The sequence below is a fragment of the Terrapene carolina genome, unplaced genomic scaffold (assembly GCF_002925995.2).
Source record: "Terrapene carolina triunguis isolate 2854851 unplaced genomic scaffold, T_m_triunguis-2.0 Scaffold42, whole genome shotgun sequence".
Taxonomy (NCBI): Eukaryota; Metazoa; Chordata; order Testudines; family Emydidae; genus Terrapene; species Terrapene triunguis.
Window position 1 is genome coordinate 32,575,530 of NW_020664393.1, and position 22,476 is coordinate 32,598,005.

At 44.7% G+C, this 22,476-nt stretch overlaps 1 protein-coding gene across 1 annotated transcript in view; it reads right to left on the reverse strand.

Moving 5' to 3' along the window:
* The window catches only part of COL19A1 (collagen type XIX alpha 1 chain), a 331,665-nt gene that overhangs the window by 14,631 nt on the left and 294,558 nt on the right, over positions 1-22,476 (reverse strand). Inside the window, exons 38-43 of the mRNA XM_029912234.1 lie at positions 19,373-19,417; positions 15,785-15,829; positions 15,621-15,683; positions 12,627-12,662; positions 12,433-12,477; positions 729-881 (exon numbers count right to left, since the gene is read on the reverse strand). Coding sequence (XP_029768094.1) covers positions 729-881; positions 12,433-12,477; positions 12,627-12,662; positions 15,621-15,683; positions 15,785-15,829; positions 19,373-19,417 — 387 coding nt within the window. The remainder of the gene's footprint in view (positions 1-728; positions 882-12,432; positions 12,478-12,626; positions 12,663-15,620; positions 15,684-15,784; positions 15,830-19,372; positions 19,418-22,476) is intronic.

Sequence of the window (22,476 nt, forward strand, 5' to 3'; positions counted from 1 at the left end):
CAACTCTTTGGGGGGAGGGATTGTCTCTTGTTCTATGTTTGTGTAGCAGGTAGCACAATGAGGCGCTAATCTTGGTTGGGGACTAGCTACTTTAATACAAAAAATAAATAATAATAACAAAAATAGCATCATCAATGCTGATACGATGAATAACTCAAACCACAGCAGGGTGAAATATCCATTATCTGAATGATTGTGTCTTCCAAGTTAATAAATATTCAGAGCACAAAGGTGTGTGTGTGGGAAAAAACAGAAGGCGTGTGAATGAAGAAATGCAGTGTTAGAAAGTATTGAGTGTTATTTTTAGGTACTAATTTCTGGGGAGAGGGTTGGGATGTGTTTCTTTCTTACATACTTTCACTTATATTTTAGGTCTTTATTTTATGAAGCTTCACTTATAAAACTAATTGTATTGAGTAATCATCTATCCAATTTGTCAAAAGCAAAATTTAATTAATTGAACTTAAGCTATTTTCAGTCTAGCAGAGACTACCACAGTTCAGGTATAGAACACTAACAAAAAAAAAAGAAAATTAAAAATGATGGCTTGATTGCTTGCACTGATTTTTTTTCATTTGATAACTGAACAATTACACAGCTCAAAGTAACTTTAGTATTTGTGATGAGTTGTACTGGATAAATATGGATTCATTTCTGCTCCCCAGAACGCACAGTGTTTACTTCTCTAGGTTCCCCCAGCAACCAACCAGAGCACTTTATTTTCTTACCGGAAGACCTGGGGAACCTGGGGAACCCTGATGACCTGGTGATCCTGGATAGCCCCTGTCTCCTGGTGGTCCAGCAGGTCCTATAACCCCGTTTTCTCCAGGTTTTCCTCTTTCACCTTGCGGACCTCTGTCCCCTGGAATACCTTGATCTCCCTATTCAAAATAAGAAGCATAGAGAAGATTGTTGTTCTATATTAATCAATCAATGTGAAAACTCAATCAAGAATGTTGGGAAGAAACTTCTTCTCTCCTGAATGACACTGAATGTCCATTTGGAGAGTGAATCATATTTGGAAAATAATTCAGAAGCTGATGCTTTCTTTGAAAAACAAAGGAGACCATATTCTCTTTTCATCTGTTGTAATGTTTACATTCAACGACAAAGAAAATCATAGGTGCTGTAAGTGGGGATGCTGGGGGTGCTGCCGTACCCACTGACTTGAAGTGGTTTACATCATATACAGAGTTTACAGTTTGGTTGAACAGCTCTCAGCGCCCCTACTATACAAATTGTTCCAGCACCCCTGAAGAAAATGTTGATGTACAAGAATGAAATAAAAGACCATGCAGAAAGATTACACCAAGCATTACTGGGTTTCAAAACATGGTCTCTCTCTAAAATAGATGAAAATAAAATTAAATGTTCTTGGGTGGTTATGCCTGATCAAGAGTCTAACAGTTTTCTTTCTATCAAACCGATCACACTTTTATGTTCCCCTCTGCCATAGTATCTGAGCGCCTCACAATCTTTAATTAATCCTCACAACACTCAATGAGATAGAAGGACTATCATCTACATTTGATGATGGGGATCTAAGGCCCACAGAGACTGAATGACTTGCCTAAAGTCACATGGGATCAGGCCAAACTATTAAACGACTAGAACCACAGAAAACTTAATCTCTCTCTCTCTCTCTCTAAGACTTAAAGCAGACCCTAATACCAGCAGGGGTGGGCAAACTACGGCCCGTGAGCCGTTTTAAGCTGGAACCATGAGCTCCCACCATGACCCCAGGTCGGGGGCTGCACCATGTGACTTGGCCCTGCTCCGGCGCTTCAGCTGGGGTGCCGGGTCGGGGGCCGCACCGCGCAGCTCCCAGAAGCAGCCGCATGGCACTGCTTCCGGGAGCTGCTTGAGGTAAGCGCCGCTCGGAGCCTGCACCCCCTGAGCCCAGGGCCGCCCAGAGGGGGGGGAAAGTGGGGCAATTTGCCCCAGGCCCCGCAGGGGCCCCGCGAGCCCTGGCCAAGAATCCCTTTCCTCACCTGGCAGCGCTCCGAGTCTGCGGCGGTGGCATTTCAGCGGCGGGGGGCCCTTCAGTGCTGCCGAAGACGCGGAGTGACTGAAGGGCCCCCCGCCACCGAAATGCCACCGCCGGCGCAGACTCGGAGCGCCGCCCGGTGAGTACAAACTCCCCCACTTTGCCCCAGGCCCCCTGAATCCTCTGGGCGGCCCTGCCTGAGCCTCTCCCCACACCCCAACCCCCTGCCCAAGCTCTGATCCCCCTCCCACTCTCCAAACCCCTCGATCCCAGCATAGAGCACCCTCCTGCACCCCGAATCTCTCATCCCCTTCCCGCACCCCTGCCCCAGCTCTGATCCCCCTCCTGCCCTCTGAATCCCTCGGTCCCAGCCCAGAGCACCCTCTTACACCCCAAACTCCTCAACCCCAACCCCACCCCAGAGCCCGCACCCCCAACCAGAGCCCTACCCCCTCCCGCACCCCAATCCCAATTTTGTGAGCATTCATGGCCCACCATACAATTTCTATTCCCCAATGTAGCCCTCAGGCCAAAAAGTGCCCACCACTGTTGTAGTGGTTGTAACACATGAAACAGGGTAGAAGGGACACAATATAAATATAAATAGGCTAACAGGAGTTATATTATAAAGAGAAAAAAATAGTTCAATGAAATGTTAAGGGGAGCTGAATACGAATTAGCATTCAGTACAGCAAGTATCTACAAGCTGTGCCCAAATGGGAGCTGCACTGGAATTTGACTTGTGTTCTCAATGGGACATGCCTCCCTATTAGACTGAGTGTAGCAATATGATGCATTGCAGAACTCTGTGGGCTGCATTTGTCCCATAGGCCATATTTTGGCCACTCCTGCTCTAGTGCACACAAAAAGGGAAGGGAAAGAAATATATCATATCAACACAGTTTCTACTGAGTCAAGTGATGATAAATCAATGGGATATTTATGTGCAATTTTCATGATATTGTAATAAGGAATATATAGACTCAATATACGAGGCACAAATTAGAGAAAAGAAATACAGTAGACATTTGAACAGATTTGGTATTTGACCTTGATGGTAAAACAGTAAGAAATTAAGTGCATGTGTTTTTCTGGACTTGGTGTGTTCCACAGTTTCAGTTCATCAAAATAATAGCAGATAGAAGTTGTTTTTAATGATTTACTTCCTTGCAAACAAAACAAATCAAAGGTCAATGTTTCAGCCAGCAACAGCTTTAATCAGGCCTTGTGTGTTCCTGGCTGAGATGTCACTTAATTTGTTTTGTATGAAGGAATTAAATCTTTAAAAATGACTTAATATATTTGTTATTAGTCTGCTGAACTTAAGCAGTGGAACAGAATGCAGCAAGTCCTGCATTTGGACTGCTCATGAACAAATGATGGCCCTTAAGGGTCAATGACTCTCCTTGCTGCACCACTTAAAATTAATGTTAAGTTACACAAGTGGAAGTGACTAGTACAAAGAATTTATTAATTTTTTTTGGATGAAATCCTGAATGTACAGTAATAAGAGCAAAGTTAACAAGTGTATTAGTTGGATTAATAGGATGCAATACAATGAAGTATTAGTTAACTATACAGAGATTTGAAGCATTACTCACTCACAGTAAAATTGTAACTGTACATTGTAGGAGTAAGCATAGATACTTAAAGACTGCATGATCAAAAGGACACAGAGAAAGGGAAGGATGTACAGCAGGAAGTTAGAGATCTCTTTTTATCAGTCATTTGACCTCCAAATCTCTGATTTCCAGTGAGTTAGAGCTTATTAATCACTATAATTAGAGCTTCACTATAAAGACCCTTGTGATTTGTGATGTTTTACTGAATTAATTGAAATCATAATGAATTTCTGACTGGGGTTTAAATTGTCGTTGGTAAGTGTGCAGACATAATGAACTGTGGAAAGGCTATAACTGCGACAAAAAAAACCCAGTTACCTACCTTTTGTAACTGTTGTTCTTTGAGATGTGTTGCTCATGTCCAGTCCATTCTAGGTGTGTGCGTGCCCACGTGCATGGCTGTCGGAGATTTTTGTCTTAGTGGTACCCGTAGGGCCGGCTGTGGCACCGTCTAGAGTGCCATGCTCATGCTGTGGTATATCAGGCGCTGCCAGCCCACAACCTCTCAGTTCCTTCTTGCCGACAACTCCGACGGAGAGGCAGGAGGGCAGGAGGGCGGGAAGAACAACAGTTACGAAAGGTAGGTAATCGTTTTTCTTCTTCGAGTGCATGCTCATGTCGATTCCATTCTAGGTGACTTGCAAGCATGATCAATGAAGGCGGGCTCAGAGTTCACCATCGTGCAGCTTGTAGCACTATTCTGCCAAAGCCAGCGTCATCTTGAGGCTGCTGGGTCAGCACATAGTGTGACGCGAATGTATGAATGGACGACCACGTGGCGGCCCTCCCGCTCATCCGTACTTAGCCATGCAGCAGCCACGCCGTCAGGTGCAGCAATGCCAGGTTTGGGTACAGCAGATTGCTGTGGTTCTGGGACAGCAGATCCGGCCAGAGAGGTAACTGCAGCAGGTCGGTCACCGAAAGACTCAGCAGCATGCCGAACCAGTGCTGGCGAGGCCAGGGCTATGAGGATGACAGATGCTTTTTCTTGTTTTACCTTTAGCAGGACCCTGTGGATAACCGGCACTGGCGGAAAGGCATACATCAGCATTCCCGACCATGGAGGTAGGTGGGCGGCCACCAGATGGATGGCATACCGCACGCAAAAGTTCCAGAGGTTGAGCGGCTCCCAACACAGGGCCGAAGGCCTGGTGCCGCCCTGCCTGTTGATGTAATACATTGCGGCCATATTGTCCGTGAGGACCTGCACCACCTTGCCTCTCAGGTGGGGCAAGAATGTCTGACAGGCCAGGAGCACCACCTTGAGCTCCCTGACATTGATATGAAGGGCTATACTGTGCTGCAGCCAGTAGCCCTGGGTGTTGAGCTCGCCCAGGTGGGCCCACCAGCCCAGATCTGACACTTCCAAGACTAGGGTGAGCAATGGTGATGGGGACACAAAGGGAACTCCCTGCAGCACTGACGTGGGGGCTAACCACCAGTCCATGGACAAGAGGACATGGTTCTGTACCGTGACCACTCGGTCCAGGGGGTGCCTGCTGGGAACGTAAACCATTGCCAGCCACGTCTGCGGGGGTTGCAGATGAAGCCGGGCATGACTGACCATGTACATGCATGCTGTCACATGGCCCATCAGCCACAGGTATGTTTGGGCCATGGTGATCGGGTGCTTCCTTATGTGGGCAATGAGATCTGACACGGCCTGAAAGCGTGCTTCCAGAAGGAAGGCCCTGGCTCGCGTGGTGTCGAGAACCACTCCGATAAACTCTAAGCGCTGGACCAGCGTTAACATGGACCTTTCTATGTTTATTAACAGGCCCAGGTTGCTGCAGGTGGAACGCACCAGATCGAGGCTTCTTTGCACCTGCTCCGGAGACCTGCCCTTGATGAGCCATTCGTCAAGGGATGGAAAGATCTGGACCCCTGAACGTCTGAGGTAAGCTGCTACCAGCATCATGCATTTCATGAACACCCTGGGAGCCGAGGACAGGTCAAAGGGTAGCACTGTGAACTGGAAGTAGCGCCCGGCCACTATGGAACGCAGGAAACATCTGTGTCCTGGGAATATGGAAACATGGAAGTAAGTATCCTTTAAATTGAGAGTGGCATACCAGTCTCCCAGATCCAGAGAGGGGATAATGGAGGCCAGGGAGACCATGCAGAACTTCAACTTCTTGAGAGACTTGTTGAGGCCATGCAGGTCCAGGATGGGTCTGAGGCCTCCTTTGGCCTTTGGGATTAGCAAGTATCAGGAGTAGAATCCTCTTCCTTCCATTTCCTGAGGAACCACCTCCACAGCCCCCAAATGCAGGAGCTTGTTGATTTCCTGAACCAGGAGTTGTTCATGAGAGGGGGTCCCTGAAGAGGGATGTGGAAGCAAGGGGCGGGAAGGAGAGGTTTCCAAAAACTGCAGGGTATAGCCTTGAGCTACTATGTCCAGGACCCAGAGGTCTGATGTAACCCGCGACCAGGTCGAGCGGTAGGGAGAAAGGCAGTTGAGGAAAGGATGGACAGGATTCGTCTGGATGACTGGGGCATCGCTACCGAGCGCACCCTCAAAATGATCGCTTTTGGCCCCCCAGGTACTTAGTGGGTCTGGGCTTGGCTGGCGAGTGGGAGGAAGAAGGGCAGCGACGGCTAAACCCAGCGTCCCTTCTTTTTCCAGATCCCTGATGGGCTTGCCAAGGCCTTGACAGCAGCAGAGGCCGGAATGGCTTTCTGGAAGACTGCGGGGTATGCATGCCCAACGAGCGAAGGGTAGCTTTAGTGTCCTTCAACCTGTGTAGCCTGGCGTCCATCTGATCGGAGAACAGCCCAACTCCATCAATGGGGAGGTCCTGAATTGAGGCCTGCATCTCCTGGGAGAGGCCCGTCACCTGGAGCCAGAAGCTGAGTTGCATGACCACAGCTGATGCGACCATCCTCGCTGCAGAGTTCCATGCCATCTGCAGGGAACATCTGGCTGCCATGGTACCTTCCTTTACCAGGGTGCCAAACTCCTGAGCCTGACCCTCAGGAAGGGAATCCTGGAACTCTTTAAGACTGTCCCAAAAATCAAAATTATATCGGTCCAGCAGGGCCTGATGGTTCGCCACCCGGAATTGTAGGCTGGCTGTTGAATAAATTTTTCTGCCAAATAAATAGAGATTTTTGGCTTCTTTATTTTTGGGAGTAGAGGCAGTGGGGACCTGCTTGTACTTTTTGTTGGCTGCAGACACAACCAGCGAGCCCAAGGGTGGGTTGGTATAAAGGTACTCAAAACCTTTGGCCAGCACAAAATATTTTTTCTCGGCCCTTTTCGAGGTGAGCGGGATGGAGGATGGGGTCTGCCACAGTGACTTGGCAATCTTGAGGACCCCGTTGTGTACGGGCTGGGCGACCTGGGCAGGCATGGAGGCCGAGAGGACATTGAAAAGGATGTTCTCCTGCTCAGTCATCTCTTGCACCTTGACTTGCACCCAACTTCTCGGCCACCCACCGCAGAAAGGCTTGATGCTCCCTAAAGTCATCCAGGGGGCTGGCCCTGGAAGGTCCTGTGACCAACTCGTCCGGGGAAGATGAGGAAGACTTGGCCTCTGGTGGAGGCACTGAGGGCTTGGCCGCCGCTGGAGAGGGAGGTTTAGGGTTGGGTACGGGATGCTCTACCCCAACCTCAGAACGGGCTTCTGGTACCAGGCCCAGTGCTGGTGGGGCTGCCTACCGCTGCTCCGACGAGGCCACTGAGGAGCGATGCGAAGGGGCATCATCATCACCAGAATGCCCCATGCTCCCCAATACAGAAACTGCGTTGGCCACTGGCCTTGCTGTCAATGCGGTGCTGTGGATGATGGAGCAGGCTCCGGTGTCCAATCCTGTCGCTGAGACCGGGGCGATGGGCTGAACTGAGCCTCCATGCCAGAGGAACCACTTCTGGCAACCAGGGAGGAGCCGTCGACACCTGCGTCTGTTTACTGGTCGTGGCTACCGGGCTTAATTGACTGGTGACTGTACCGGGGAGTGTGGTCCTGGTGCCAGGGAGATCAGCGTCGAGGAGACCGGTGCCATGGAAACCAGCAAAAGATGGGGAACATTCCCATGGTTCCAGCAATTGGGATCGTTGAGAGGGTGAATGATGTTGGTCAAAGTATGGGGAGCGTCGACCCCGTGCTGGACAGTAGCACCGAGGAGACTAGGAGGAGAGTCAGAGCGACCAACGACGAGATTGGGACCTGTCTCTGGATGCTCTACGCAGTGGAGATCGACATTTTTTGTCCGGCAACTGGTGGTGCTCCCCCACCAGGGGTCTTCATGGTAGGCTTGCCTTCTCGGGGAGCCTTAGCCTGTTCCTGCAGCACCAAAGACATCCTAGGAGCATGTGGAGACCTGCGCTCTCTCCGTGCCTGGGCTTGGGATGATGATGGTTCAGGCAAGGTTGTGGGTCCCATACCACACTCAGGAGTTGGTGGTGGACCTTTAAGGGGGCTAAGAACCCCGGTCATGGAGGCACACTTGCGCGGCTCTGGAGAAGGCTGGCAAGCAGGCCCAGGTCCTTTGCTGGATGACCCCTGGCCCTTCTTACTCGGTGGCGGAGACCGCTTTTTAGCCTTTTCTTCGGTACCGGCAATGATGAACGGTGCTGAGAAGAGCCAGGTGCCAGTGGCGTGCTGCGCAAGAAGGCTGGGGCGCTCGGTGCAGCCTGCGTGAAAGGCTCGGAAACTGGACGGAGGGCGGACTCCATCAGGAGAGCCCTGAGGTGAATATCCCACTCCTTTTGGGTGCGGGGCCGAAAGTTCTTGCAGATCCAGCAATGCTCCTTGACGTGTGACTCCCCCAAGCACTTAAGGCAGCTGTTATGGGGGTCACTCACAGGCATAGGCCTGCTGCAGTCTGAGCAGGGCTTAAACCCAGGATGCCAGGGCACGGCCCGCCTTGGGGAAAGGTCCCCGCTGGGACCCTAACTATCTTAACACTATCAACTATATACAAGAGGCCCGAAGGCACGAAGTCCAAGGGAAGAAAACTGCTAGCTCTTGTCACTGACTGACCACCATGGGCAGTAAGAAGGAACTGAGAGGGCGTGGGCCGGCGGTGCCTGATATACAGCGGCATGAGCGCGGCACTCTAGAGGGCACCACAGCCAGCCCTATGGGTACCGCTAAGGCAAAAATCTCCGACGGCTGTGCACATGGGTGCAGGCACACCTAGAATGGAACTGACATGAGCAAACACTTGAAGAAGAATCCCCAACCCTGTAACCAATATATCAATGTAACCTGTCCCAAACTGCTAACAATAGTGGACATTTAAGACATCAGAGTGGCACAATAACATTCTCTTATAGCTATGTATTCAGAGAATATATTAACATGATGTTTTTTAGAGAGCTACTCTGCCAGTATTACTGAAGCACATTAATTTGCAGCCATTTAGGTTCCCATGGAAAAGTCTACTGAGCATGCATATTATATTTTTGGGTGAAAAAAATATAATACATCTGAAGAAGTCTTTGCTGCACATACATAGTTAATTCAGCTAATTCACCTTTGCAAGGTGTGCAAGGATTTAACAGCGCAGAAAACTGTGGGGTCCTGGTCCATGACTAGTTGCCCAGATGCTACAGTAATACTAACAATAAATAATATATGCAATGAAGGTTCCAGTGGAATCCTTGTCTCAGTCATTGTGGAACTTATAAGGGGGGAAGGGACTAGGAAAAGGATGCTGCCTGTTTTGAAGGGTGTGGCTGAAGAAGCCCAGTGCTGATGCAGTTTAGGAGCTCTGCAGAGAGTGGAGACTAAAAATGTCTTCTCCAGGTATGAAGCATCTAAGATTTATAGGAGTGGGCTTCTCTCTTGCAGACTTCCTAAAGCATACAGGAAATGACTGGAGCATCTTGAAAAATTCATAGTAGGGGAAAGATCCTGATGTCATCCCCAGATACAGATCTACATTTTTCATAAAATGGGCTCCTTCCTGATTCTAATGGGAGTTCTGCTTGAATAAGGACTGAAGGATCTGACCGCATGTACTAGTTTTTCCTTGGCAAACTGAATGCCAGAGAAGCATTCTAAAATGAGACTGATGAGAAAATCCTGTTCTGGAGTGAGTATAATATTGAAAGTGGGAAGAAGAATAACCATCAGTATGATTTCTCTTTTTTAGATTGAAGTTGGGCCTGGAAGAAACTTCAACAGACCCAATTCTGCTTTGCCGTCATTATGAATTCAAACTAGACTATGAACAAAATAGCAACCTGAAATAAAGTAGATTTACAAGAAGCCTGATTTAAGAGTTTCAGTAACACAAATGTATGTATAATTACCATTTTACTGGTTTAGAATTTAGTAGTTTAAGGATGGATAAGGGTTTCACCAAAAAATTTAGAAATGCTGATTTCTCTTTGACAAAGGTTCTATTGCAGGACACAACTGATCTGATAGAAGCACTTCTGGGAGCCTACAATATTTTAATATTACCATAGCAATTTAAAAATACTATATTGGGCATATTTAACTTAATAAAAAAAGTGATTCTGAATTTCTACCAATAACATAACATCCAAAATTAACTGAAGTCCTGAAATAGCATTTATTTTTAAACTGATTCTTATTTCACAGGATGCCAACATGGTTCTATTCTGGGTGCATGAGGCAAATCAAATGACAGAGCCAAATGAAGTGACTTAGTCATTAGGATTTGAATGTATGGTAGATGCGCCCCAAATGGCATCCAGTGCCATCTCAAGTTGTATGCCATTTATAAAGTACCTATCATTGCAGTGTCTAATCACCTAAGGGTATGTACAGTTATCTCAGCCTGCATGCACCCACCTTGGTCCCATTCCTTCTCAAACTGGACTCTACAAAAACTTAGATATGAAATTGTCCACACTATAAACATTTTCTCCTTTTCATTCTGCCCTTCAAGGATTGATGCTTCTCTTATTTTATAATCATTACAGCTGCTCTCAACCTGAAGAAGGTATATTGGGGCTAGGAATGAAAGAAATCAAGGGAGGCAGTATAATCACTGTTGCAGAATGGACTGACTTGTGCTATTTTCTGTTATCATTGCAATCTCTCTAACAGGAGCAGGGCTTTAATACCTAATTCCAACTAAATTTCTCCTCTCCAATTGGCAATGCGGATCTCTTATCTGCAATGCAGACTTCTATTGTACATTCTGCAATTGTTCCCCATGCAAATCTTCAGTTGACATCAACGGGACTAGTGTTTGCAGAACAACTGCAGAATTTGAAAAATAGATTCCAATAGAGGAGGCTAATTTCATCCTCATTCTGTAAACACAGTAGTACAGTGGTTGCATTCATGGTCCTTCTGTTTTACAAGATTGTGAGAGATTCTTTATAATTAAAATGGCAAGTACCACTGGAACCATCATTATCTCTAAAAAGTGAATGAATGTTTTAAGTGCGGCTCTTCCACACAGTGGTAAGTTGTGCTCCAAGAAGAGCAGCAGAGGCAGGCATAATTGCTTTTTTGAGGGCAAAGGTATACAATCTATTCCATCCACTAGGATGGAACTGATTTCTCCCCCTAGTGTCAGAGTCCAACTCTGGTGCAGAGAGGAGCAAGGGCCATGATCCCCTCTCCTACCCCTTTTTAGCAATTTACTCCTTAGTAGCAGAATGCAGGGAGCACAGGAACATCTACTGTGCAGAATGGTGAAGAGAAGCTGCTTCTGGGGCAGCCACACTGCTCAGAATCCCACCAATTATATTTGAGTACTGCTAGAACTGGTTGACACTTTCAAAGAATCAGAAAAGTTGTAAGGGCACCCAATGTATGTTTTAGTGTCCAACCTTTGTATGGGTGGCCTTTTCCTTTATCTTTATCTCAATGGATACTAATTACATGGAGAGTCAATAAAATTAAAGAATACCGTCAAGGTATAGTAATATAACATTGTAGGTAGTGGAATGTTTAATAAGAAGATGGCTCATAAGTTTCATTTGGGTCCTTTATTTTTAAAGGCGGGAATAGAAAATTGCAAAACGTTAATCCACACAGGTGGAAATTATTTTAACAATGATAAAAACTTCATTCTTTCTCCACACTATAATCTTGAGTTCCTCCTCACAAGTTACCCTAGGGCCGTGGTGGGCAACCTGTGGCTCATGGGCCACATGCAGCCCATTAGGGTAATCTGATTGTGGGCCGCGAGACATTTCGCTGACGTTGACCGTCCGCAGGCACGGCCCCCCGCAGCTCCCAGTGGCCGCAGTTCACCGTTCCCACCCTAGGGACAGGATTTTCTGATTTTACAACTAAATTGTGTTGTTGATGATGTTACATTGGAATTGTGGGGCTTTATTTCTGAGGAACAGATACATTAACAGTGTAGAACTGCCGATGGAGACAGAGACAGAACTAGCATTTTTGGGTAAGCCTGCAAAATAATTTTTTTGCACCTCCCCCAAATATAACTGATTCCTGGGCAACATAATCACATTGCTATGCACGGGGCTGCCTAAGTGAGATGATTTCTTGACTTCCCAACTCAAACTTAACTGAATCATTTTATGTAAAACATATGTGCATGCCGGGGTCCTGGGGAGTGGAGGGGGGAATCTTTATCGCTCCCTCAGCTGCCTATTGCTGCAGTAGAACGTTGCTGCTTGTTCCTTTCCACCCTAGTGATTGATTTATATTGTCAAGGCCATCTTTGCTAGGAAAAAATGTTACAAACCTTTTCTCTTCACAAATGCTGAATTTTTCCTTTAAAATTCTAGTCCCCCCACTCTGGCCCTGAGCTTCTTGTCTTGAAGATTTAAAAGTATACTAGACAGACATCTGGATGTTCTCCAAAGAGCAAAGTCAAATAATGGTATATACTAGAAAGGATTATTACACCAAGACTTACACGTTCTCCTTTGGGACCTCTGTCACCTGCTCTTCCCATCAGACCCTGAAAATAAATTTTTTTGAAAGTGTAAAATACCTTGCTTAACAACTTGATTATACATTAATTTATTAACACAGCTGAAAGTAATTGTCTAGGACTAACAGTTACATTATCTGTGAAATATATTAACACTGCAAATTATGTTTTCCTACCTGAGGTCCTGGCAATCCATCTTTTCCATTTATTCCCTATAAAGAGAAAACTATGTTTTAACAATTTACTATAACTGCAGGTAAATAAATACGTTAAAAATAAGAAACAGGCAAGGAAAACCTTGTGATCTGTGATGGCATTAATAAATATTTTGAAAGATAAATAGCTGAGTCAGAGGTTTGTGTTTTGGTGACGGCTGAAGTCAAGTGTAAAGAGCTGGAAGATGTGACAGACAAGTAAGTTTGAGCTTAAACTGCACAGCTACAACATGCTAGATTGGAGTTGAGGAGGACATAGGTAAAATAACATCTTAGTCAGAGGCGTAGCGAGCGCTCTCCGTACCCTCCGACCGGAGGGGGCCCCGCAAGGAAGGGGGCCCCTAAAAGTGGAAAAATAAATACCGCATTCCAGTTTCTGCATTGTAAGGGGCCCCGCCCGGACATATGTTCGGAGGGGGCCACCGTTTGGAGGGGGCCACGTTCTTTGTTGCTACGGCCCTGCTCTTAGTCAGCACGTTATTCTGTGATGATGCAATTTTGAAAGATAACTGAATTTGGAATTCTGCAAGTCAGAGTAGGTTCTATAGATATGGAACTGAATGAGCATGTTCCCGGTGCTACACATTCACTAAAATATGGCACACATTTCTCTTACTGTAGCTACTGGCCCTTAATTGATGCAACATTTCAGGGAACAGATGGAAAGGGAAGTTGAAGGTAAAGCTATAAACCAGCCTAAGTGCCCATCGATCTAAATAACTCAGAAATTTTTGAATTGCATTTGTGATAAATCCAGACCCCTCTCCACACAGTCACCCAGATGCAGCAGAACCACTGTGGTTCTGCTGAGTGAGAAGGAAGAATTTGAGGAGTATGCACATGGAGAGTATTTCCCTTGCACACTGTAAATGCAATTCCAGGAGGACTATGCGTTTGCTCATACAGTAAATTGATTGAGGCAGGGAGAGGGATCAGGCTGAGGGAAATGAGGAATAGATCTCTCTCTCTCTCTCTCTCTCTCTGGAGATCTCCTAAATTTTATCCCAGGGTAGTGCAATGGCAGTCACTACTACAGCTTTGGGGCTGCATTAACAAATGTAGATTTTCAGACCAGTTTTTAAACTGGGTAAATTTGGCATGGAAGAAAGTAAAGGAGAATAAGTATAGGTTCTATACAGGTTCTATAACCTTGCTCACTTACTTCCACATTGCCCAATTTAAAAAACGATATTCTCAGTTGTAAATGTCAGCCCATCAGACTCAGTCTAGGCTCTCAAAATCCAGCCATATTCTTTCTACCAACCTGACCACTAATAAAGATTCTGACTCAGAGCTTAGCTCAAAATATTTTGTTAATGGGGTGCTAAAGTAACAGGGAGGCCAGCTCATCCATCTATATTTGTATTGAATGTAATGCCAAGAGGAATAAAATCTGTTTCTACGTTAAAGTAAGAAAATATAGCCCTAACAAAACACACACACACACACAATAATTTTACAATTACTCCCCCCGTTAGACTGCAATTTAAATATTGCTATTAGAGGTTTGTTACTTCATGGCTGAATCTGTAGGGTTTAAAGAGATGTTCAATGAACCTGCACCTCTCACTCTGTCTGCTCCTGGACTCGTGAGCACAAATGCAGCATTAGCCATTGGTGACAATGGTATTATTAGATTAATATGTTACAAAAAACTACTGTACAGTGTTGCTAACTCTTGCAATTTTATTGAAAGTCTTGTGATATCTGGTGGTTTTCTTAGGAGCACAGGTCCTAGAATCAAGCAATTATAAGAGAATAATAAGACCCAAGTGAACCCCAAGACTCAAAAACTACAAAGCTTGTATATATATATTTAAATTCATGTTTTTTAAGCTCATCTCAACATTTTTTGGGGGCTAGCTCATGATATTTGTAATGCTTGGGCTTGGCAATACTGACTTTATTGTTACTCCTAAGCACCTTTAACTCCATATAACATTACAACTATTGCTATTTATTTATTATTTAGTAAGAGTCACTTGTGTGCATTGTACTTTACAGAAAAACAGAAGGACAGGTCACTACTCCAAGACAGTTAAATACTGTGCATAGTGACCCATCTTTACGGTGTCCAGAGGATGAAGCTAGCAGGATGGGTTCCTGGTCCTGCCTGAGACCCCTGGGTACTACCAGAATAGAAATAACTATTATTATTATTACTAATTAAATGAATTTGAGGCTGCAGGGTCAGATTTTCAAAGTTGCTCAACACACACCAGTTCCCATTTAGTACAATGGCAAATACTGGGTAAAGACACCTTTTGAAAATTTGACCTCTTCATTTAGGAGATTAAATGGGAGGTGCAGGGTTCTTTTGAAAATCTGCCCCTGAAGAGTATAGTGAACTGCAACAGTATCTCGACCACTTCACAACTACCTCTCAGGGAGCAGAATGCTTCAGCTGCTATGTTGCACTGGCAGCCTACAGAGGAGTTATGACAGAGTTATGAATCAAACATTTTTTTACTAATCTGAAGTTAGGAATTTGGGCAGGCCATCTTTTATAGACTGTATGAATTCTTGGATTAACATCCCTACTCCAAAAAACAAAACAAAACTGTAGGGGATCATTTTTGTCAACAGGATTCAAAGGGCCCTCAGGACATATTCAATAACATAACTACCCATGACAATCCCAACCCTCATCCAGCATGAACTTGGACTTGCATGACCAATGCCTGGTTCTACAGCACCAGATGTTCATTTGAGGTTACCTATCCATATATTATCAGGGTCAAATCTATTTATTCTGTAATCTCTGACAAGGCTGAGTGTAGCACATGAAGGGTGTGTCTACACTTGGAGCTGGGTGTGATTCCAAGCTCAAGGAGACATATTTGAGCTAGTGTACTAAAAGTAGAGTATAGTCACAGCAGTGCAGGCAGCCAGGAGAGGCTAGCCACCACTAGCCTATGCTTATCAGAGACACTAGGTATGTGGTTAATTACTTACTGGTATTCCAGATTGCCCTTCTGGCCCAGGAAAGCCGATGTCTCCTACAGGGCCTCTTTCACCCTTAAATGAGAAGAACACACACAAATATATAAAATCTTCCATTTTATATTTAACATGTAGGAATGGCAACATAATAAGCCAGAGTTCAAACATGCACTCACTGGTTCCCCTGGCATTCCCGGTGGTCCTGGAGATCCAGTCTTTCCCTGTGGAGGGAGACCAAAGAGAAACATTTAAAATCTAAATTAACAGACCTAAAATATCAATTTCCTTTAAATGAAACAGAAAATATTATGCTTATTTGGTCAAAATGTTCATGTAATTAACACATCACTAAATGCTTTCGGAGACCTTTCAGAAGTATTTTGTAAGAAATGCTTTAAAACACAGTTGTTTATTTTTGTTTCCTATTTATCCAATTCCTTGTCCAAAAACAAATACTGCTTAGTTTAGCCAAGTGAAATCACTCTCCAAGTCATCTTATTTTCATCCCAGATAATCTATCAGACATGGGAGCAGTACAGCATTTCCATTCCTTCCTGTCCATGACTTGTTGCTGCATTACACCCGGCCTGCTCATGTCCCTGCACACGACGTCCCGCTATCTAGTTGGTGGTTGGCCTTCAGATTTGACAGACACTGGTTGTGTTTGGATGATCTTTCTTTGGCATCCTATCATCAGTTTTCCTTCTGCAGCATCCCCACCCTCATAATGTTTTCAATTGTGGGCGAATCTCTTACCCTGATTTCACATCCTACTCTCCTATGTCTTTAAATCATTCCACTTTATACCTGCCACCTTTCAAAGAACTCTCATCTTTACTGCCTCCAGCATTCTGATGTCTGTTTCATTTAAGGCAGCTGCTTTCAGCCCATAGAGTAATACTGTCAATACACTAGTCTAATAAATTTTCATTTTGGTACCAAATGTAATGTTTTTTTCAGTCCATGATTTCACCAATTTCTGTGCAGCACTTGTGGCTAAGGCACATCCCCATTTAAACTCATCCTTGATGCAACTGTTGGCACTGATTGAGCTTCTTAGGTACACATAAGATTCTACTTGTTCTACAACTCCCCTGCTGCATTTCAACACTTTATCTATTGTCCATGTTCCAAAATGAAACACTTTCTCCTCTTGGCATTTATTATAAGTCCAAGTTGACTACACCCATTTTCCAAGGTAGTGAAGAGTATCATCAATTCAAATGTGTCCGTCCATTGTAGGACAGCATCTGCTTAAGCTAAGGAGCCTAACTTATCATACCCTCCAACTCATCTAACATTCAATTCCATCTTGTCACTCATCAGTTCCTAACACATGATTAGACCTGTACTAACTCTGTATCTACAGCAAAGAGTTCTGATACTCTGCCTTAGCTGAAACAGTTAATACCACACATATTCTTCCTTTCTCCCCCACCACTTACCATATAAAGAAGGGGCATGTTGAAGAAGGTATTTCCGAAGTTTAAAAGAATGACATGAACAGCTTGTATACTCACAAGAAGCAAACAAACAAAAAAACCCCACAAATGTTTTCCCTTCTGATATTTGATAAATACAGGAAATATATAATGGACATAACTCTCTTTTATTCTAATTGTACTTTCTGAAACAAAACCAACAGAGCTATGGTGATTTACACCAGTTGAGGATCTGACCCACTGACTGCTGTAGAAGTTTTGGATGCATAAGGAATGAAGGATTAGCTCTATGCAAGTGGGGGCTCTGGAGTTTTTTTCAGTTTCTTAGTATGAGTTTCTCTAAAACTCTTACTCAGAAAACAGCTTAAAATACAAAGAGATATTTAATATCCCCAACTGGGAAAAAAGTTGCTTGCCTAGATTCTAGGGAATGAATTCCAGTCAAACAGGACCAATCTCCCCTAAGGTAAGATATCTGGAAAAACTCCCAATGTTCTTCCCAGACTAATAAACTATAATGATTCTGTCATAAACCTTTCAATTTATTAATGAAAATTGTTTAGTATAAAATGTTAAAGCAAATACTTTATTTTACAGGCCTTCACAGAATCACAAGTAATGGGATGCTTTACATCAGAGATGAAACAAACTCATTAAATATTTCGTATCCAGCCAGAATTGAGAACAATACTTTACACTGACTGAAACATGACTTGGGACATAACCATTGAGAAATCCACAGGGAATGAACAGTTATGATTAGGGCTCTGTGTCTGTCATGGAGGTCACGGAAGTCATGGATTCCGTGACTTTCCGCGATTTCCGTGACTTCTGCAGCGGCCACTGTGGCTGACCCCAGGGCTGCCCAAGCAGCTGGCTCCGGAGCGGGCTGCTCAGGTGGCCCTGGGGCAGCCACACCAGCTGCTGCTGGAGCAGCTCTGCAGCCAGCTGCTCGGGCGGTCCCACAGCCAGCAGCACCGGCCGCTGCTGGAGCGGCCCTAGGGCCAGCCATACCGACTGCTGCTCAGGTGACCTGGGACAGCTGGCCCTGGGGACCGCCTGAGCAGTGCCGGTGCAGCTGGCCCTGGGGAATGCCCGAGCAGCGGTCCCCAGGGCGGCCAGAGCAACTGCTGCTCCAGGGGCCCCTGGCAGCTGGTGCGCCTGGCCCCAGACCCCAACCCTGGGTGCACCCCCCGGCAGTAGCACCTCCCCCAAGATTTAGTCAGGGGTATTTATAGTATAAATCATGGACAGGTCATGGGCCATAAATTTTTGTTTATTGCCCATGACCTGTCCATGACTTTTACTAAAAATAGCTCTGACTAAATTGTAGCTTCATTTATGATTAGTCTAATTTGCTACTGCACTATTGAATTCATAATGTCCAACATTTGATACATTCTGATTCTACAGCAACATGCCTTGAAGCTCTTATGCTACATCTGAGTCTCAGAAAAATGACTTCTTTCTTCTTTCCTTTCTTTTGGATGTACACTTTTTACTTATTTTACAGGACCGCAATTAAATTGAACTGCTTAATCTTGGTGTTCTTCTCTTATTGGAACAGTGGCTAATGGAAACTGAATGTAGAGACATTGACTACCTTTTTAAATTCATGACACACATTCATAATTAAAAAGCAGTTCCTGAGCTGGTTAGGAGCTTCCCAAATTTAATAGTAATGAGTTTATTTGCATAAACTGACTGCTGTTATCATACTGCCTGCTGAAACACTGAGGATATCTTTTTAAGTGAACTGAAATTGCAATCTAAAGAAAAGTTGCATTTATTTCATGTAGGAAAAGAAATGAACAATTAAAATGAACAACTAAAGTTTATAGTTTAAGTTTATAGTTGCATTTATCTTTACCTACAACAAAATTTCTAGCTGGCCCCTGTGAGCTTAAATGCCTTTCAGAGACATCTCCTAATGTCAACATATTAGATATACGTTCAGAGGCTTTTTTATCTCCAAGAATAAATAAAATGGCTTCTTCATTTGCCTTTTAATAAACTGAGGCGATTCAGAACAATCCTGTATACTGTTTTGACACAGTATATATAAGCAGCCTTCAATTCAGACCTGTATCACACATTTATCTCATTCTCTGCTGTCATTTTATTAAAAAGGGTATCCTTTGATGTTATTAAGATTGGAAACTCTGTAGGTCAAGGAGCTCATCTTGATACATGTCTATAAAATTTCTAGCAAACATTACTCCACAAATAGTAATGAGTAGTGTGGATGAGCATCTTTTATGCTTTGGCATTTTTTTCAACTTTTCCCAAGAAATAAGCTGTTTCTTTCATGAACATACTCACTGGTAACCCTGGTGCTCCTGGTGAACCAGCAGGTCCCTGATCTCCCTAAGGAAAAGATACCACTGCATTGTAATATTTCCAACAAATGAGAACACAGAGTCTTCAAACAGTATTAGTTAATGAAGATATGATTAGAATGGGAGAGGCAGGATTGTTTGAATTCTTATATTTAGTTCTGCCATTGACTCTTTTTGGCATTGAGTAAGTCACATAACCCTTTGTGTTTTAGTTCCCTGTCTGTAATGTCATGTGTATTTGCCCTTATGTTCAATCAAAGGGATATTCAGGTGAAAGTTAATGTTAAAAATGCTTTAAAATGGACCAGGATCAAGTATCTGACCAACATGTAGATCTCCAAATAACCCTCATTTATACTCATGGCAGTGACCATAATTAATAAAGTATAATTCAGTATTGTCCCACCATCTTTTTCTTCCATGTCACCTTAAAATAGTTGGCACTAATACCAACATTATAGCTTTATGCAGGGTCCTGCTATTACACAGGAAGGGAGTCTAAGGCCTGGTCTACACTAACACCCCAATTCGATCTAAGGTACGCAACTTCAGCTACGTGAATAACGTAGCTGAAGTCGACATACCTTAGTTCGAATTTACCGCGGTTCAGACGCGGTCCACACGCGGCAGGCAGGCTCCCCCGTCGACTCCGCGGTACTCCTCTCGCTGAGGTGGAGTACCGCAGTCGACGGCGAGCACTTCCTGGTTCGAATTATCGCGTCCAGACCAGACGCGATAAATCGAACCCGGAAGTTCGATTGCCAGCCGTCGAACTACCGCGGTAGTGTAGACAAGCCCTAAGAGCATTAGGAGTTCTTAGTTCTACTACTGCCTTTACTATAGATTTTTTCTTTGATTCAGGGTGCCTCAGTTTCAACATATATAAAATAGGGTCGATGATGGTAATAAGTAACACAACTACATTACAAGGTACTGTGTGAACAAATTAATTGTCTTTAACGAGTTTTGAGACCCTCAGATCAAAAATGCATGAATAACATACTACAGTAGAGATTGACATTAACTAGATGGTACATCTCAAAGTCTTTTGGGCATTTCATTTGGTGCGGACCACAGATAAAATACATGTAGCCTCTTGACATTTTGGGGGCTTCAGAAAGGCAGCTCCCAGGAGCTCTCACAGATGGAGTGTAGTGCAGAGACTGAGACAGCAGCAACTGAAACAGCTTGTCTTAGCATGTGAATGAGACCACAACCAGCACCAGGGATTGGGATAGAGAAGAGGAGTCATCAGGCTAGAGGCCTGACTGAAATGATCGGGCAGCCACCTGCAGGCTACAACCACTTCCAAATGGCGGAGGCTGCCCATCCATGTCCTGCTCATGGACAGGCACTGTGCTCAAGTGATGGGAGTCAGTGGTTGGGTACTGGCTGCTAGCAAGGGTATGAGATAGACCTCCTGGGTTGCTCTCTGTAGAGCAGGCAAAAAAAACTTCCAGTTTTCCTGTCAGCCACAAGTGCAATGGGAAACCAGTTTCCCAGAGGATGTTCCATCTCCCCTAGGTGTCTGTGAAACAAAACCACTTCTTCCACCCAACCAATAACTAAGCAAAACCCAAGAGGGAAAGAAGAATTCATAGGGAGAAGATTGTTTGCCAGCCTCACCCATTAGGCCTCTCTTGCCCTGTAAAACAAGGGAAAGCCAGGGTTGGAGCCACCTGGGATCTGCTCCACCCAATGAGGGATCTGCCTTGAATCTTTAACAATGAATACTTGGGATACATCACCTAGATAGATAGAAAGGGATGCCAGGGGTAAGGAAAGTCCTGGTTTGTGGGTGCACAGCCTATTAAAAACTCACCTGGAATCAAAAGGGTGGGTGACACCACACTGCACATATGTGGTGGTCAAGCCTGCCACATGATTATTTCACTGCACAACTTACCTCTGTTCCATCAGCCCTACAGAGCTCCAACACAACAACAGCATTCACACTAGCCACCTGGGACCTGCAGGCAGACTCTGGGATCACACCTATTTATTTGTATAGTCTATGTGGGATTTTGACTGTATTGGCTTATTAGAAGAATATCTTTATTTCAGGAAGGGTTTGATTGTGGTTGTGGGGTTTAATCTGTTCATTCATTAATCAGTTTCCTTGCCTTTTCCCTTTACCTAATTCCTGTCTTCTAAATTAATCATATCCTTTCTCTTAATAATGTGTTTATTCCTTTTTAAACTTGGTTGGTCTACAGTTGCTTTTAATTTGTAATGTCCTAGAAGTCACAAGGGTTGCATATGAAGTTATTCACCAGGCCACTAGCTGGATACACTGTGTACTGAGAATGCAGTTTAGCTTCAGTGACTAGCAAGTTAAGGGCTGAGACCTGCCATCAGTCCATGAATTCCAGAGAACCCAGTGCTCATTGGTCCTAAACTGGGACACAAAGCCGGAAGGAGGAGCAAATGGACTCTACCATGCTTGGGGATCAGATGTTCTCCAGAAGGGACTACATAATGATTCATTATGATTATCATTATACATAATGATTCATTAATGAACTGGAGCATGGCGTGGACTGCACCCTCAGCAAGTTTGCAGATGACACTAAACTGGGAGGAGTGGTAGATACGTTGGAAGGTAGGGATAGGATACAGAGGGACCCAGACAAATTAGAGGATTGGGCCAAAAGAAATCTGATGAGGTTCAACAAGGACAAGTCCAGAGTCCAATGCACTGCTACAGACTAGGGACCAAATGGCTAGGCAGCAGTTCTGCAGAAAAGGACCTAGGGGTTACACTGGACGAGAAGCTGGATATGAGTCAACAGTGTGTCCTTGTTGCCAAGAAGGCTAACGGCATTTTGAGCTGTATAAGTAGGGGCATTGCCATAAGATCGAGGGACGTGAAAGATTGGAAAGAGTCCAGCAGAGGGCAACAAAAATTATTAGGAGGCTGGAGCACATGACTTATGAGGAGAGGCTGAGGGAACTGGGATTGTTTAGTCTGCAGAAGAGAAGAATGAGGGGGAATTTGATAGCTGCTTCCAACTACCTGAAAGTTGGAAGCAGCTACCAGAAGACAGATGCATCATGGAGGTGAATGCCTGGCTGCGAAGATGGTGT